A 16,149-nucleotide genomic window follows, 5' to 3' on the forward strand; every position below is an offset into this window, starting at 1 on the left:
GTGGTGGGGTGATGGGGTGGTGGTGATGGTAGTGGCGGTGGCAGTGGCGGTGGGGCTGGTGGGGGTACGAAATAAGGGTAGTTTTCAGAGGTGGGGGCGGTGGTTCGTCAGTTTCCGGGTTGTTCCGGAGTGAGTTGAGGGCGTCGTGGGGCGTCGTGGGGGGTGGCGGAGGGAGGGCGCATAGGAGCCGCGGGCCACGACACGACTAAGCGTCGCGACGTCAGTAGAGCGCCGCGCTATCGACCACCGCCACGAGACATCGTCGTCGTCGTCGTCCGTTGTCGTCCTCGCCGTCTTCGTCTTCGTCGTTGTTGTCTTCCCTGCCACCCTTCCTGGTGTTTTCGTATCTTTGAAGCCGCGTGATCGGTGATCCGGCCGAGCCGACAGTAACGAGTTCGACACGGGAACGGAACGGGAACAGTCTGAATCGGCGACTGAAGGAAAAGAGAAAAGGTACCGGTGAACTCGTGACCCAACGGAGGATTTAATCGTACCGGATCGTTCGTGGATCTACGCGGACGCGCCACGAGGATCGCGCCGCGCGGCGCATTGCGTGCACGCGTGTCTTTCGCACGCGTGTCCATCGCCAACTACCCCGCCGAGTCAAGGTCGTGCCGGCACAGTGCGTGCGTGTACAAATATACCATTATATAACCACCATCGTCTGAGTACCGCGAGCCACCCCGTGTGAGACCCAATGACTGTCCATCCAGGGATCACGGGAGACACATGTTCGTTATAAGGTCAGTGCACGAATTTTATGTGGTGTCTGTAGATGCTACCACGAATGTGTAGCTTCCCTTAGTTTTCCCCTTGGTGTGTCACGCGCCGTCACGCGGCATATCGTTCGGCAAGATCGCAAAGTTGCGATCGTAATGTGGATTGAATCAAGAGTTCCTGGTGATCTCAACTGGTAACGGACTTTAATCTTACGCCTTCGATGTTTAGCATTTTCTGCTGTTCGAATGCGAACGTTTCTATGTGAACTGTTCCGTTTCTAGCGCAGACTTCTGTATCATTAGTTTTACGATAGTTTCGATTTTTTTTAATGTTTTGACCACCCGCACCCAAAGCCGACACGTATTATACTCATTTGTAAATCGTAATTATCCTTGGTGAACACGAATGGACTGTTTTTCTTTAAATAAATATATAAAGTCAAGATATTAATTACGGTCATAGAATAATTGGCCAAAATCAAAGTACTCGAATCGAATTTCTCAATTTATTTTTATTCTTAGTGTCAATGTGCATTTCTCTCTTGTAGGTGATGAGAGGAATAAACTATAGTCCGCGGATGTCGAGATAAGGTTATTAATCATTTCAAGGCTAAATTAAAGGGATAGACCCGAATGGTCCTTTCCGTTGTTTTTGCATTTCTGTCGTACCTTGGCTTCGGCACTCGGTAATCTCTTTACTTCCGCGCTGCTAGTCGTTCAACGGCGTTAACCGTTTCGGTTTAAGTGCATGGGATTGAATCTAAAAGGTATTGCGTGACGTCTTTTCCGTTCGTTGCTTGGAAAACACGTATCAACGCATTAACGGGATGAGCGAATCGCGCGATTCTTAAACGCAGGGGGATGCGAGCACCCGAAACGAAACAACCGGTCGACGTAACGAATATCCCGCTTGTTTTTACGGAGATAAAAACACACATTTTAGGAATTCGCTTAGTCACCGGAGACATTACCGAAACGAGGAATTTCGTACGGCGGAGACTGTCTCGAACCCTCCTGACACATACTTGCACGCTCGGTGATAGCTCTCACGCTTCGTGAAGATTTGTCAAAAGCGAGACCCTCCGCGATATTTCCGAGTCAACGATGTTCTCGCTTGCCCTTCATTTTGTTGTTCTCTGGCCACTCAAAGAGCCACGCAGCACACGACTTTACGAAGGGGAAATTTCTAAAAGACCCCCCTGTTCGATGAGACGTTTTCGGCTAATCTGCTTCCGTCTTCGTACGGGTCAGACGAGATCTAGAAGAGACCCAGAAGTGATCTAGACTCGAGAAAATTCGACATATAAACATTCTATAAAAATCTTTAATAAACAAAGAACTTATATTTACTAACACTTTTTATCACTGTTTATAAACATTTTTTAATTATTATGATAATGCATGTATTCGTTTTATTGAGAGGTTCGTACGGTATAAGCAACATTGAATTTATAAATATTGATTTTATTGTAGTATTTAAAAGTTAGAGAGCCAACGGGGAAATAAATTAGCATGTGCACATACATCATTACACCAATCAGAGACAGCACAGAAAATTGCTAAAAAAAATTTATATTTATGAAGTTTGGAAACCGTCGAATTCAGGTGTTCCATAAATCTCGTATTAAGATTACGACAGATCGAAGCGAGAAAGAATTTGTCTCGACGAAATCGAATTACGCGTCGACGCGCATCGATCTCCGGTGTTTCCGGTTCCAAGAGAAGCTCTCGCCTACGCGTAATTAAGTCGCGACGAAAGACGCGAGGCACATAGCCGGCTCACTATTACCACGGAGCGGAGTTAATGAAATTAGAAAAAATATACTTCTCCCGATTAAAAGTTCAATCTGAATTAAAAGGATTCTGAACCTGCCAAACTTGAAAGGTTGCCAGTGTTTCCGGTCTCTGGGTTAGCGAATTGGGATATATACTTTAGAGCCAGCGTATATTACAGAATCGAACTATATAGTTTAGCAAGTTGGACGCGGCCGAAAGCGCGCGCTTCAAGACGTAGGAGAAGAGGGCGGTAGGGCTGAAAAGAAGAGGAGAGGAGGCAAACCTTTCATCGCATTGAATTTCAAATCGTCGTATCTCCCGGAAGAAATTGGCACCGATCCAATCGCGATTCCACGCTTACCTGCTTGCACTCCCTCTGTTTCCTAGATTTTCCTCCTAGCTTTTTTCTTTTCTCTCCTTCGTTCTCTCGCCCTTTCTATCCTTCTCCTCCTTCTCTTTCTCTTCCTGACCCCCTGCCCATCTCTTTATCTTCCTCTTTATATTCGTGCTCGTAATCATGTCGTATATCAGGGACGAGCAAAAGTGGGTCGTTAGAAGCCGCAAGGCAGTTGGAACATAGAAGAAAAGGGCAACGCAGAGTGTCAGGTGCCTTGACTTAGTCACCTTGAAGCTTTGAGTGTCACTGAGACCGGGCCTTTGTACGAGAGTACATTCCTGATCGCGCGCGCGCCGCCGCGGGATGCGATTATTGTTTACGCGGTTGATTTATTATAATCATGGGTACTTTATGGTGCTAAACTGTTCAATCTCGTGAACAATAGGACAAATTGCTGTATCGACGTTACCGTCACCTGTATTTACCATGACTTTCGCAGTGAGTCGTAAATATCCCGGCAATAATCGATGTGTTCAGCGGTACGTTGAATGGTCCATGCAGATGCCCGCCAAAATGTGCTTTATACGTATGTTGGCCCCGCCACAACAGGTTATATTTTTTACGTAGATTGACGTTTACACGACACGGTGTTCGTTATTTATTTGTAGTTTCGTCAAACGCGTCTCGTGTTTTCTTAAGGTAACAAGACCGGGGCTTGAAATTTCTGAAAACATTCTTTTTACAGGATGAACTTAAAAAATTGATACAAAATCTCCGGACAGAAATTGTATGGTTTTGTTAGTTTTCATTTTATGTTGGTCTACCGCTATTCTTATCATTATAAAACTGCAGCTTATGAAATTGTCAATTTTATTGAGTAATGCTTTCGATATTACGTGTGTTTAAAATACTTTACATGAATTTTCTTTAAAAATCATAAATTTTTTAATCTGTATTATAAATATTTTCATGTTCTTCAAATGTCTTTATATCAAACGCTTTTGATAAAATTTCTTTAAAATATTTGAAATTATATACTGTTGATAAGTTTTTATTTGAAATGTTTCGAATATGGAACTGTAACTGAAAGGATATTTAAAGATATATTTGTTTAAGGCTTTTTAAATGAAATTTTTGCAAGTAGTTTCTCATGCAAACGAATAAGAATCTTTTAAAAGCAATCCTTGTAGCTATGTTTTCCTTCATGGAGAAAACTCAAATGTATTCAATTACACAGTTGTAAGTCTTACATATACATGTGTACGATAAAAATTCTACGTTCGTTAATGCGACACGTTTAAAGATGTCAATTGCTGTGACCTTAAAATTAATTTTAATTACTTTTACTTTCTGACGTTATAAACACCATTCAATATTAAAAATGCATTAAAATATATCTTAACCTAAATTCATATTAATTTAAGCGTAATTAATTAAACTTTTTCAATATAATTGATATTTATAAAAATTGTCAAAATTGTATTATTTATTATTAACACTAACCATACCGACACTTTTCCGTCCGTAATTAGTCAAACAACTGGCTACAAAATAGAGATAAGCAAATTGGATGATAAATGTTTTTTAGCGGAAACAGAAACAAAAGAAAGAATAAAAATTGAAAAATCGGATAATATGGAAATTGACATAAAATTAACTGAACAAAAGAAGACGCAGAATTTTAAATCCGGTCATTTGACCGGTTACCGGTACGGTTAGTGTTAAAGATATTTTCTTATGTCAACAAAAGATAGTTACAAAATGAAAGACTTATTTCTTACAAGTAAATATGATAAGTAAATTTATTTAACTTGACGCGGCTAACATAAATTATAAAATACTGCGTTTTTAAAACTTCCATGTTTAAAGTTCTACAGTAAATAATTATTAAGATCTACAAGTATTTGACGTTGATGTTTATTCTTATAAGAATATTATTAGTGATTTCAGAATTCCGTGGATAATGGTTATTAAGAAACACCAATAAAGAAAATAATACGTGGTTTCGTTTCAGTACTAAAATTCGGTGTTCGCTAAACCTCTGGATTCGATACGTCCCTGTGATGTACGAATTCCCTTCATTGATTTTTACAACGTACAACCACGTCGTAAAATTCGGCAAGGAATGTAAAGTAACGTGACATTCGCCCTTTATGCCCGACTGTGTTCCGCGCTTGTACACCACGCGTCATTGATGGTAGTAAGTTCACCAAATTTAAAGCTCGCAATTCGTTCCTTGTCCTCATAAAACAAGAACAAGAATCATGTTGGCCGATTATTTAAATAAGCTTCGACACAAAAAAGACCTTTCTGATATGTTTTGGAACTTTAAACTATTTTTAAACGAGGACCCGACAAATTTCAGAAAAATAAATTTTCGTTTACTAGTAGGGGTAACTGGATATTTTTAACTTAATTCGGTAAAGGTTGAATATCGATTGGGAGTGCAGAAATTATCAATTGTAGATTTAACAAATAAGGCAATTAACTTATGCACATATCGATTTGTAATTTGCTTTGAGAGTGATATAAATGTCGTCGATGACATTAGCAATGCTGAAATTAATTAAAACATCTGGAGGATGTAACGTATGTACAAAGTTTACTTTTGGCATGTAGGGGAAGCTGGTTAAAAACCTTTTTTTTTTTAATCCTAATAACATATTTGGAGCAATGGATGCATGAAACCTTGTTTGAAAGTCTTAAATAGACCTTCGGCTATGAGAAAATAAAAGATTGTTTTCATAAAACTATTCAATTACGAAGGGGAGTACGATCTTCCAAAAGTATTGTAATATCCGGTATGCTAAAATGGTGGGATAAACCGGAACACTTACTTAAAGTCATAGAAAAATACATTTTTATTCCTACTAAATGAAAATCGTTAACTTACACAAATAAATTATAAGTATATGTTATTTTGCAAAGAAAAATGACAAATGAATATCATTTTGCTTTTCTGCACTGGTGCAATGTTCATGAGCCCAACCCATTCATCTGTTTTTGAATGAATGTAAAGTTCATCATGGAATATGCATCTGTCAATAGAAGATTTTTTGAATTTATGTTGTCTCCGTTTTTATTTTCTTTGTATGAATACCTTTCTTTTTTTGGTTTATCACGTTTTGCTGTTTTTGGGAGTACTTCTTCCACTATTCATTTCGAGTTATGTTGCATAAGCAGGTGACGTTAAAATAAAAAAGATAAATAGATAAAATAAATCCTACTCTACCAATCTGTGGTCGAAACATAATTATGTAACTAAATCGTGTCTCATTATACGCATATTTATTTACGTATTCTCACTCTCTGCAACTCGCTGTCAAATGCAACACGCGCACATTTCTTACCATAATGAGTGACATTTCCATTTTTTCTCTATACATAAGGCGTTTCGTTTTGCTCCGCGTGTCGTAATTTAGAAAAATATTTAAAATATATACTTCAGCATAATATAAAAGAATTATTTAAATGTGAAAAATACAGCTTCAAAAACGTAGAATCCAGTACTGTGTTTACTTCAATTTTTTAATTAAAAGTTAAAAGAATGCTTCAAGTAGCTACATGACATCAAAACTTTTTTACTGAATGCCTTCCTACGCTCTTAATTGCTTAATGCACGGTTTCGTGACATACACGGGCTTGAAGGATTTACGAAGGATTCTATTAAACTTTATTAATTTATTTAAACTCAAGATTATAATTTATTTCTTTTATATAAACGAAAAGCTTTTGTTAGAAAAAATTGAATGGTAACAATTTTATATTGATAATCAAATGGAAACATGAGTAATGGTTGACTTGAAGTCCATATATAGCGCTGCACAGCGAAAAAATTTGTGTATTGAGAGGTTAATTGGAAATTAAATAGTGCCCTGATCTGCAGTAGATCACAAACTATACCGAGAACTTATTAGGCCTATGTCACTCAACATCAGCTCGATATATGCTTCTTATCCGAAAAAATCATCGATGTTCCATTTTACCCTACTCTCCCTTACCTATAGAAAGATAGAGATTGGCTCCAGACCCAGAAACCATATGAAAACACATGTTAGAATTTGGCTAGTTATGTTAAATCAAACTATATTATGTAAAAAATAATAAATTTTCTTCTATTTCGTGTTAAATGAAACAAATTATGCAAAAAGAGAAAATCATTTGCGTTAAATCAAAATCATGTGAAGAATGTTCGTGGAATAATATAATTGAGTATGCTGTGCTACTGAATTGATATAAATAATATTGAACATATTTTTATTTGTCATTTAAAAACCAATTGAAGTTTTGTTACAATGTTTTCTTATTTGCAACAATGTAATTAATCTTTCGAGATTTCGGAGTAACGATGTAGTTTCAATATGTACCTTCCATAACTGTTTAAGCATGTCACACTGCATAATACTAATGATGTTTTGTTAGAGCTGGCACAATAATTAAAAAATTAAACGCATAATTTCATATTCTAATATTCTATTGTACTTTTAATATAATATAATAGTCTAATATTCCACTTCATTATAAACACTTTTATACTTTGTGCAATTAAAATTTCGTTTCCGTATTGCTAATAAAATAAAATTTCGCTCGTTTCTACCTTTCTAGCGTCTTATGGTGGAACCTGTATATACGGTACAACATAGCGTACATTTCTACAGCAATAATATTAGCATTACACGATTAAATACATTTCATGCCCGTTGCATTATCAGCTTTTGTAGTTATCAATTCAATGCCCTGACGAGATACCACAGATACCATATTTTTAGAAATATCGGATAAAGCTGCTTAAACGAAAGATATTTCTTCTACATCAATCTGAATACAGGAACGGCAAAAAAAGATATTAATAGGCATTGAAATATAATGGCCAGTTACTGTGGACATTCTTATTATCGAATCCAATAGTACTCCAAGTGATCGTTGACCGACATCTGGAAAATAAGCCCTGAAGTAGCGGAATTATGTATTCGATCAAGCAAGGGTAAATGCACCACCAGAGGGTTCGGTTCTTCGTGCTATTAACCTCTTTTAGTTTCTCGTATTCATTCCATTAAAGATTCCTTTTTTACGTACTGTGTGGATAGAGTAGGGAATTGTCTCGTTCAGCCCATAAAACATATGAAGTATCTTATAGAGACACAACACAACTAATAGCGTCTTACACACGCAACATCCCTGTATACATAGATTGACGAGCGAGTTGCGCAACCACCATTACTATTTCTGTTCGAAAACTCGCGACGTCTCGCGATTTATATATCAACATCGAACGGTGGGTGCAGTGTGTACCTGTTTACGTCCTGCGTCGCAATAATTCTGCTGTAAATCAAATTCCGGCGTCGCACAGTCCAGGCATTGTTCGATACCAGTATTTAAAGGGCGCCCGGCAAAGGTGGGTGCCTGTTACGAGAAGCGTTCGCACTTGTTCGAACAGGTCAGATTTTCCACACTTTAGGTCCTACAATAAAGTCAGTTTACTGCTGTTCATTGAGGCAGGTATCACCTCTCAATTGTTGATCTGCGTTCATCGGCGATCGTAAAACGGTCCTCGTCCGATACCCATTGGCTGGACCGACCGGACCGTTCCTCCTGCAATCACTCCTACAGTGGCTCGTGCTCATCTTTTTGACCGTGCCTCTTGTGTCCCTGCATAAGAAACATTTTTAGACAATTGGTATTCAAGTATGGACACTGCTTCAGATTTTGCTGAGTCAACTTGAGTAGTATGGTTTATAAGTTGAAAGTGGAAATAAGGAAAAAATTGTTCGAACACAGGTTTCGATACGTAACATGTTGTTTGCCACGATGATACAGGCTATCAAATTGTTTGGAAACAATTATTAACATATTGTAGACCGCTTACGAGTTAACTCGTGTTTGTATTTACATTAGCTATTTCAATTTTTGAAGCGCAGGACAATATGGAATATTGCAAAAGCAAAATATTCAAAGTTTTATAAAATATATTTCCAAAATTTCATTTCAATTCAATATGTAAAAATAAAGTATATTGAAGTTTATTTAGATTGTTCCACTGTCATATTTAATTACGGAATAATAACCGGAGTAATAAAATAATAATAATCTGTAATTACATATTGAAATAATGATTTGAACGAATCAGTAATACATTATCTATACAATAAAACGGTGAATAAAGAATATTTCATAAATTATAAGTATTTTATAAATTTTTAAACTGAAATTAGTAATGTTATCAAAATTTTAATTTATAATTATATATTAAAAAATGTAGGACATATTTTTTAATTTTCAATACAAATAAATAATTAAATCTTGTGAATGTTGTCGCATACTGAATATTAAGACATTTTTATTTGTAAATTATGTCTTTATAAAACTCAACATTGCTACAGTTTATAATAAATAATTAAGTTGTCATTTCATTTATTAATATTTGCTTTCCCAGTTCAGTAAATGTAAGAATCAATTTTATGAAAATAAATATATCATTGTAAAAAAATTTATTTTACAACAATACTGCATTTTGTATATTGTTAATGAAATTACGATTAGCAGGAATTAACGAAAATAAATCTATTCAAAGCTCCAGCAAGAAACAAATGAAGGAAGCAGATATGAACCTGGAGGAATGTTCATTTTTGACACAGAACCAAATTTGATACTAACTTATCGACAAAGAAAGATAACAAATTAACTAATAAAAAAGAATATTATCGATTTCTGTAAGCAAAAAAATTCGAAAAATGTAAACCACACATTTCCTTACGTATAAAAATGCCAATAATGTTACAACAATTACAAATTTTTTAAATACGCGGTAAAATGAACATTTCATTTGACATTCACTTTGAAATTGAATATATAAGCACATTTAAAAAAGCTTGCCGCCACAAATCGACGAGATCGTCATTCATACACCTTGAACAGAAATATTCCTCTAACTCACATACCTGGCAGTTATGTAATTGTGAATTCTGCTAAGGGGAAAAGGGGTTTAAACGTAAATATAGATTCAACAAATATCGAGAAAGTACAGGCAGGAATGCTTTCACGAAATGTCCTTTTCTCAAACAATGGAGCATTCTTTCCAGGCAACGGTCAGTTTTGCACTGGGAAATGGACAGGTAGCTTAAGAGGCTCGAGACCTTCAAGGGACTAAGGGAAGGGGGCCAATCACCGGCGTCAGTGTAGCGTTAGAAAGTTCATCGCGGTCGCTGTTTGCTTTAACGCCTTGGCGACTCGTCCGCAGTTATCTAAACGAACGGAAAGCCACTCACGAGGGCACCTGTGGAGCTTGGGCGTTGCTTTTGTTCTTCCAGCCTCTGTCTTTCTCCTTCTCTTCCTCTCTAGGATCCCGATGGCGCTCTGCTTCTACCTACCTGTTGTGTTACTTACACCTCGGCGGCCGATCATTCAGGACACGGGTCACTTTAAAGAGATTAGCACATTTTTCGACTCCCAGGTGCCTAGGAGCCCGGACTCTCGTAGCCGAGTGAAAATTACGGCGCGTCACGATTCCAACGTGAGAAAATTACAGGGCTGACCACGTTTCCAGAAAATCTTGGATATTCTTCCGTTGGAGTTGTCGAATGAATGACACACTAATTTTCGGTCCTTGAAGCCCTCCTCGGGAATGCTGTTCCCGACCGCGAAAGGGCCTTCTGTTTCCCGGTCCGAGAAACGGTATCGGTTCCACGCGAATCGCGGCTCCGAGATTGATGCGCGAAGCATCCGAAGTAAATAGTTTCCATTCCCGCTCCACATTTGCATAACATCGTCAACATAGAAAGCGGGTGACAGTCGTCGCGTATTTATTATCGGAAAACGCTTTAAATTACATATCGCTGGTTTGTGTAACCGTCCCCGCGGATTTTTCATCGCGGTCTCAACTTGATTTATAATCTCCTTTATCCGATTATTCAATATTAAAGTATCCTGCCATTCTCGCCAGCCAGACGGGGCGAATTCAGAACTTCGTTATCGGTCCGCTGTATCGATCGTTTCTCCTTGGTTGCGACGCAAACTTAATTTTCGCCATTGATAGAACTTTTGATTTCATGGAAGTTTCGCTGCTACGATTATTACAGCTGGGATTCGCGGATACATGAACACTGGCCCGCGAATATGGAAAACACGTAATCTCAAATATGGGATCCCAAATACGAAAAGATACTCTGTATACAGACACGCGCGCGCACATACACATGCGTAGTTTTCCCTTAACGATCGTAGACGCGAAAGCATGTTGTTCGTCGAAATTTCCTTAGAGTCGTAGAAGTTCCCGAAAGTAAGCGACGCGACGGCAAGAACTTGGTCATATTGTGAGCAGAAAGTGGGTCGGGACGAATAGTGTCCGTTCGGCTTGCGCTAATTGAACGCACGCAGCCGGCCGTGGACCACTAATTCGATCTACCAATCGGGATGCGTTGATCGGTCTACCGGGAAACCGACGCGTCGCGTCGGCGGATCTTGCGGCGTAGCGATTTTTGGTTTGTTCCCCGCGAAGTTCTCAACCGAGACGAAGTTATAAATTCGTCCCTGGGGAAAACAACTGGCAACAACTCCGCAACGCGGGAGCAGGGAGCAACCAACCCTGCCGCGGCATCCGCATCCCTCATCCTCCGAGACTCGGCCCGGTTACCACGGACCTGGGAGTTCGTAAATGCATCCATGCACACGTATTTTATGGCCAGCTTTCTCGGCTTTCCGTCCCTTTTCCGTTTATTTCTCTTCGATTCCCTCTTCCTCTTCAGTTTTCTCCGTTTCTTCGCCTTCCTTCCTTCCTTCTCTCTTTCCCCTTTTACCAGCCGCTTTCGCTCTCCTTCTCTCTCTTTCTCTTTCTCCTTCGGTTCCACTCGTTCTATTGAAACTCACCGATACCACCACCGTTATCAGGAATAATAGGAGCGCGGCCGAGCGTCGTACACACCGTGCCCGGGATATTTTCGCAGGATGGATTCTTTTTGAAAATACTTAAAACTTCGGCGATTTGTCGTCCGTGTTCGAGTCGAACTCGATAAAGCGCTAGGATCCATCGCATCGTGTTACCGGCTTAGAAAAAGAGCAGCGCGAGGAGGAAACGAAATGGCCAATCGATGCAGAGCCCCGTGTCGTACCGAAGAGATAAAGAAAAAGATAGCGGCGTCGCCGTTGCTGGTGGAAGGGGTCGCCTTTGCCGTGGCAGGGGAGAGGAGCGAGGGCGGATGAGGAGAAGAGAGAGAGAGAGAAAGTGAAAGAGTGAAACGGGCGACACGAGGAAAAAGAGGAACAAGCTGAATCATTCGCGGAATGAGATAGACGAAAGAGGCATCCAGAGAGGAGACGAAGGAGAGAGTAAGAGAGAGTTGTGGAAGAACTTAATCACATAAAATCCTTAAAGTTCGCCCTGGTGCGACGCGATGCACTTTGATCGCAGAATTTATGTTCGGGGTGCAATGTACCACCATTATATTCTGTGCTCGTCGGTGCGTGCCGTGGAAAAATTCATCGTGGAGACGCGGAGGCGGATTCGGTTTCCCCATTGATCGGCGCGGTAGGTTGGGACACGAAAAGAGAGTTGTTTCCTCTCTCCGTTCGTCATAAGAAAATATTATTCTTCCGAGAAAAAGTCGGTGCCCTCCGAACGAGAGATTCCGAGCTCGCGCGGGGGACTGGCAGCCGGATTTTGAGTAAATTTTCTGCAAACCGAACGGGTCGGTCAACCCTTTATTTTTAAGCAGTTTTCGCGATAATTGGGCCACCGATGTCGTCCACGTCAATTCCCGCGGTGGAAGCTCCGTCTTGCTTTTGTCTGGAACTTTCGGCGGCTGGAGCGACGTTGGCGTTTTGCGCTCGAGCGTTTCGCGATTTCAAACTTTATTTAGTTTTAGTCGGTGCCAACGGATCGATATTATTGGAAGGTCGTCGGAGATTTTTACTCGCGGTAAAGATATTGTATTAATATTAGATGTCCCCGAGCTCTCGTACCTACAATTCAGTCGTGTTGGATTTCGTAACTTTCCGTGGGGAATGGAACTCCGAGGAAGTGTTTTAAGGGCTTTCGGAGCATTGGAAGGGTGAATGATCGAAGCGTGCCCGGGAATCGGTTAAGCGTCTCCCGGAGGACATTACATCGATAGCACATAGATACGTATAACGTTCGTTGAAAAGAGTGCTTGCAGCGACTTTTTATGGTCCGTAGCTAAAGTCAGCAAAGACAATGAAAACATCTCGGTAAATCAGGAGAAAAGACCAGTAAGGAGATTAGTAGAGCTTACAAGGCATTACGATGGGTCGAGGCGGAAAGAGGCAGGCTACAGTCATCTCAACTTGGAAGCTGGCTGACCTCGCTTTGTCTTTTTTCCTCTTGCCTCCTCTTCGTCGTTGTATTTGCCACTTCCTCTTTCGCTTTCTTTTTCATCCTCCTACTGCGTCGCTCTTTACCAGTACTCTTGTGACTTCTTCCTCTTCTTCTCCTTCTCTGTCTCCTTCCTCCTTCCTCCTCTTTCTATCTTTCGTCTTCTCTTTCTCTTGTTCTCTTTATTTCTCTCGGTCTCTCACTCCGTCTTTGTTTCTCCAAGAAGCTGCTCACGCGGAGTTAACCACCCATGAAGCGGCACAATATATCTCGGAGATAATTCGCTTGTTAGAGTCGTACGCCTTTACATTAATCCATCTGCTCGCAGTCTTTCTTGTAACCGCCTCTTTTGCACATGAGCGCGATGGCATGGTCCTTTGCGGCGTCGCGCTCACCGGCGAAAAATTGCCGTCTCAATTTAGCCGCGGTAACATCTATTCCGCTCTTTGCCTTTCCGCGACTTCTTTTCGTAATTTTATGGAACGTTTCAGTGATGTAATAATACGGTTTTAGTGCATGCTCTACTTACACGGTCCTGCCCCGTGACCGCGTAAAGCATACTTGTTTTGGAAGACAGGCAAGCTGTTATGATAGTACTAAATTCGAAATATTTCGACGAACATTTAAAATAAAATTAACCGACTGGTACCTATGAACTCTGCGGTGTATACGATTACGATGGCAGGGTGTCTTTCGAGTTTAAACGTAATAATCTGTGAATTGTGCTCCGTTATTAAATGCGAATGGTTGATGTAATCATTTCTTCAAGTCGTACATCTCCGTTTTCCTCCTGCTTCTTATGTTCCCTTATGCATTTCTTTAATTGTCTGAAATATTAATAATATTAGTATAAAAGCACGCTCATTTTACAAAAGATATGTGAAACTTGTGAGTGACTTCTATGATGTCTTGTTAGGATATAACGTTATTTTAAACGATTATTTTATTAATACCTACTGCAGTGACAAATTTGGTTTATTGAGATGATTTTTCCGTAATTCAACAACTTATTTTCTAATTAAAATTTATTAGTACCGAGTAAAGCGTTCATTAAAGCAAAGAGTCCTCAAGAGTATTATTCCCACAAGGAACTGAAATTATCTCCTGTTTTTTGTATAGCACCATATATATTTCTTTTCATATTCTTAAATTAATTAACACTAACACTGACTACTGGACAGATCAAATTGATCCATCTCAGAATTTCTATTTTGCAAGTATTTAAATTATGAATGCGTTTTTACGAAAGATTTTCAATTAAATTCGTGCATTTATGCAGACACAATACTAGGAGACCCTCTGAATCTAAAAAAAACATATTGTTCTAATTTTTATAAAAACCTGGAAATAAGCCACTCTGATTGCTCGGCAGGTTTATTGTTAAAGTAGCGATGACGTTTCATTTTTATAAAATGAGTACCTATTGTAAAAACTAACGCTACCAAAAAGAAACGTATAGACTTCATCAACTCATCTTTGTTTTTATGCAAAATATATAAATGTCAATAACGTTTTCAAACATGCCTATTCTCTAAATGGTACCTATCTATTTTTAGGTACCATTAGTAAGTATCTATTTTTAACATCAAAGCGTACCGCGAATCGATCAAATAATGACTTTTAAAATTTAGTTGGAAACTCTGCATTTCCTTTCGTTTATTTAATTTCGTATCAATCCCTACATTGCCAGATTAAACAATTTTTCAGTTTTTGTTTTCCCTTTTGTTTCTGTTTTCACTAAAGGAAATTTATCATCTACCTTATTTACCTTTCATTTAGATCCATTATTCGATTGGTTACGATAGGAATCAGTATATACAAAGTACCAGTATAATTAGCGTCAAATGGTACCCAGAGAAATGGTACGACAGCAAAAGGGTTAAATATACTTGGACGAATACGTGAGTCACTGTATTTTACCGTTATACGAAGGTATTTTTAAATCGTTCATTAACTTACTTCCCCCGTATTGTCGCATCCGAAGAGCCACGAGGTTTCGTCGCGTTTGTCCATCAGGTTCGGTCGGTCTTACTGTTACGGCGTATACCTACGTCGTCGAAACGAAGATACGTTTCAAGGCCCGTAGGTAACTCAGAACTGTGTGCAACGCACTTGTCGTGATGTCGATGCACGCGATACCACCGTCCGCCTGTCACTCGACCTCGATTGATCGGTTCTCGCTTTGCGTTTCGATCTCTCCTCCTTTTCCCTTTTGTCTCTCCTTCTGTCCGTCCCGCTCTTCCGACGTTCTATCTTTCGTAAGAAACCATTCTACCCGTCTTCATCGTGCTTGTACCCTTTATCGTCGTTTCGCTTGCACGCGTACCACGCTCCTTGCGACCGAGACGCGCCCGTCGATTCACTAATTTGATATACGAAAAGCTACGGAACGATCAATTTCACTTCAACAATATAATTATAGCTTTCAGCATACGATGTAACATTCGGTGGAACTGTAACGGTCCCACTGTCGCGGTATGCTTGAAAAGTGTTACAATATTTTAATTATACCATTCAGTCGTCCCCATGGAAATATCTGTTTATATCCAGCTCCATCATATTGTAATAAGATGTATGAGCTGTCAACGGTTTCACAGATGAAAATTAATTCGTTTTGGGGACTAATGTACTTACATGTTGAGTAGATGTAAAATGATAAGCGCAATGGACTTTTCATTGTATCTATATGCTGTGAGTAAAATATATATGCTGCAGAAAAGATTCAGATTTGTTTTGACAAATACTTTGTTTGGAAATTTAATTGTAAATACTATTCTTTGATATTATACTTGGTGGGAGATTATCAAGGGAATCCATTTCAAAGAAATAATGCACTATCACCGACAATAATAGTTTTCGCGATGTCACTTAATTATAAAACATCAATTATGAATTTTCTATAATATTCATAGTAATATTTCACTGAAGTAAATAAATAAACATAAAATTTATATTCTGTAATATATTACTACCAATTTGAACAGACGTCCATA

At 39.1% G+C, this 16,149-nt stretch overlaps 1 protein-coding gene across 1 annotated transcript in view; it reads left to right on the forward strand.

The window, feature by feature from the left end:
* The first annotated feature begins 221 nt into the window (after positions 1-221).
* Positions 222-16,149, forward strand: part of LOC116430736 (fibroblast growth factor 18) — a 177,631-nt gene continuing 161,703 nt past the window's right edge. Inside the window, exon 1 of the mRNA XM_031985264.2 lies at positions 222-743. Coding sequence (XP_031841124.1) covers positions 730-743 — 14 coding nt within the window. The 5' untranslated portion in view covers positions 222-729. The remainder of the gene's footprint in view (positions 744-16,149) is intronic.

The sequence above is a fragment of the Nomia melanderi genome, chromosome 2 (assembly GCF_051020985.1).
Source record: "Nomia melanderi isolate GNS246 chromosome 2, iyNomMela1, whole genome shotgun sequence".
Taxonomy (NCBI): Eukaryota; Metazoa; Arthropoda; class Insecta; order Hymenoptera; family Halictidae; genus Nomia; species Nomia melanderi.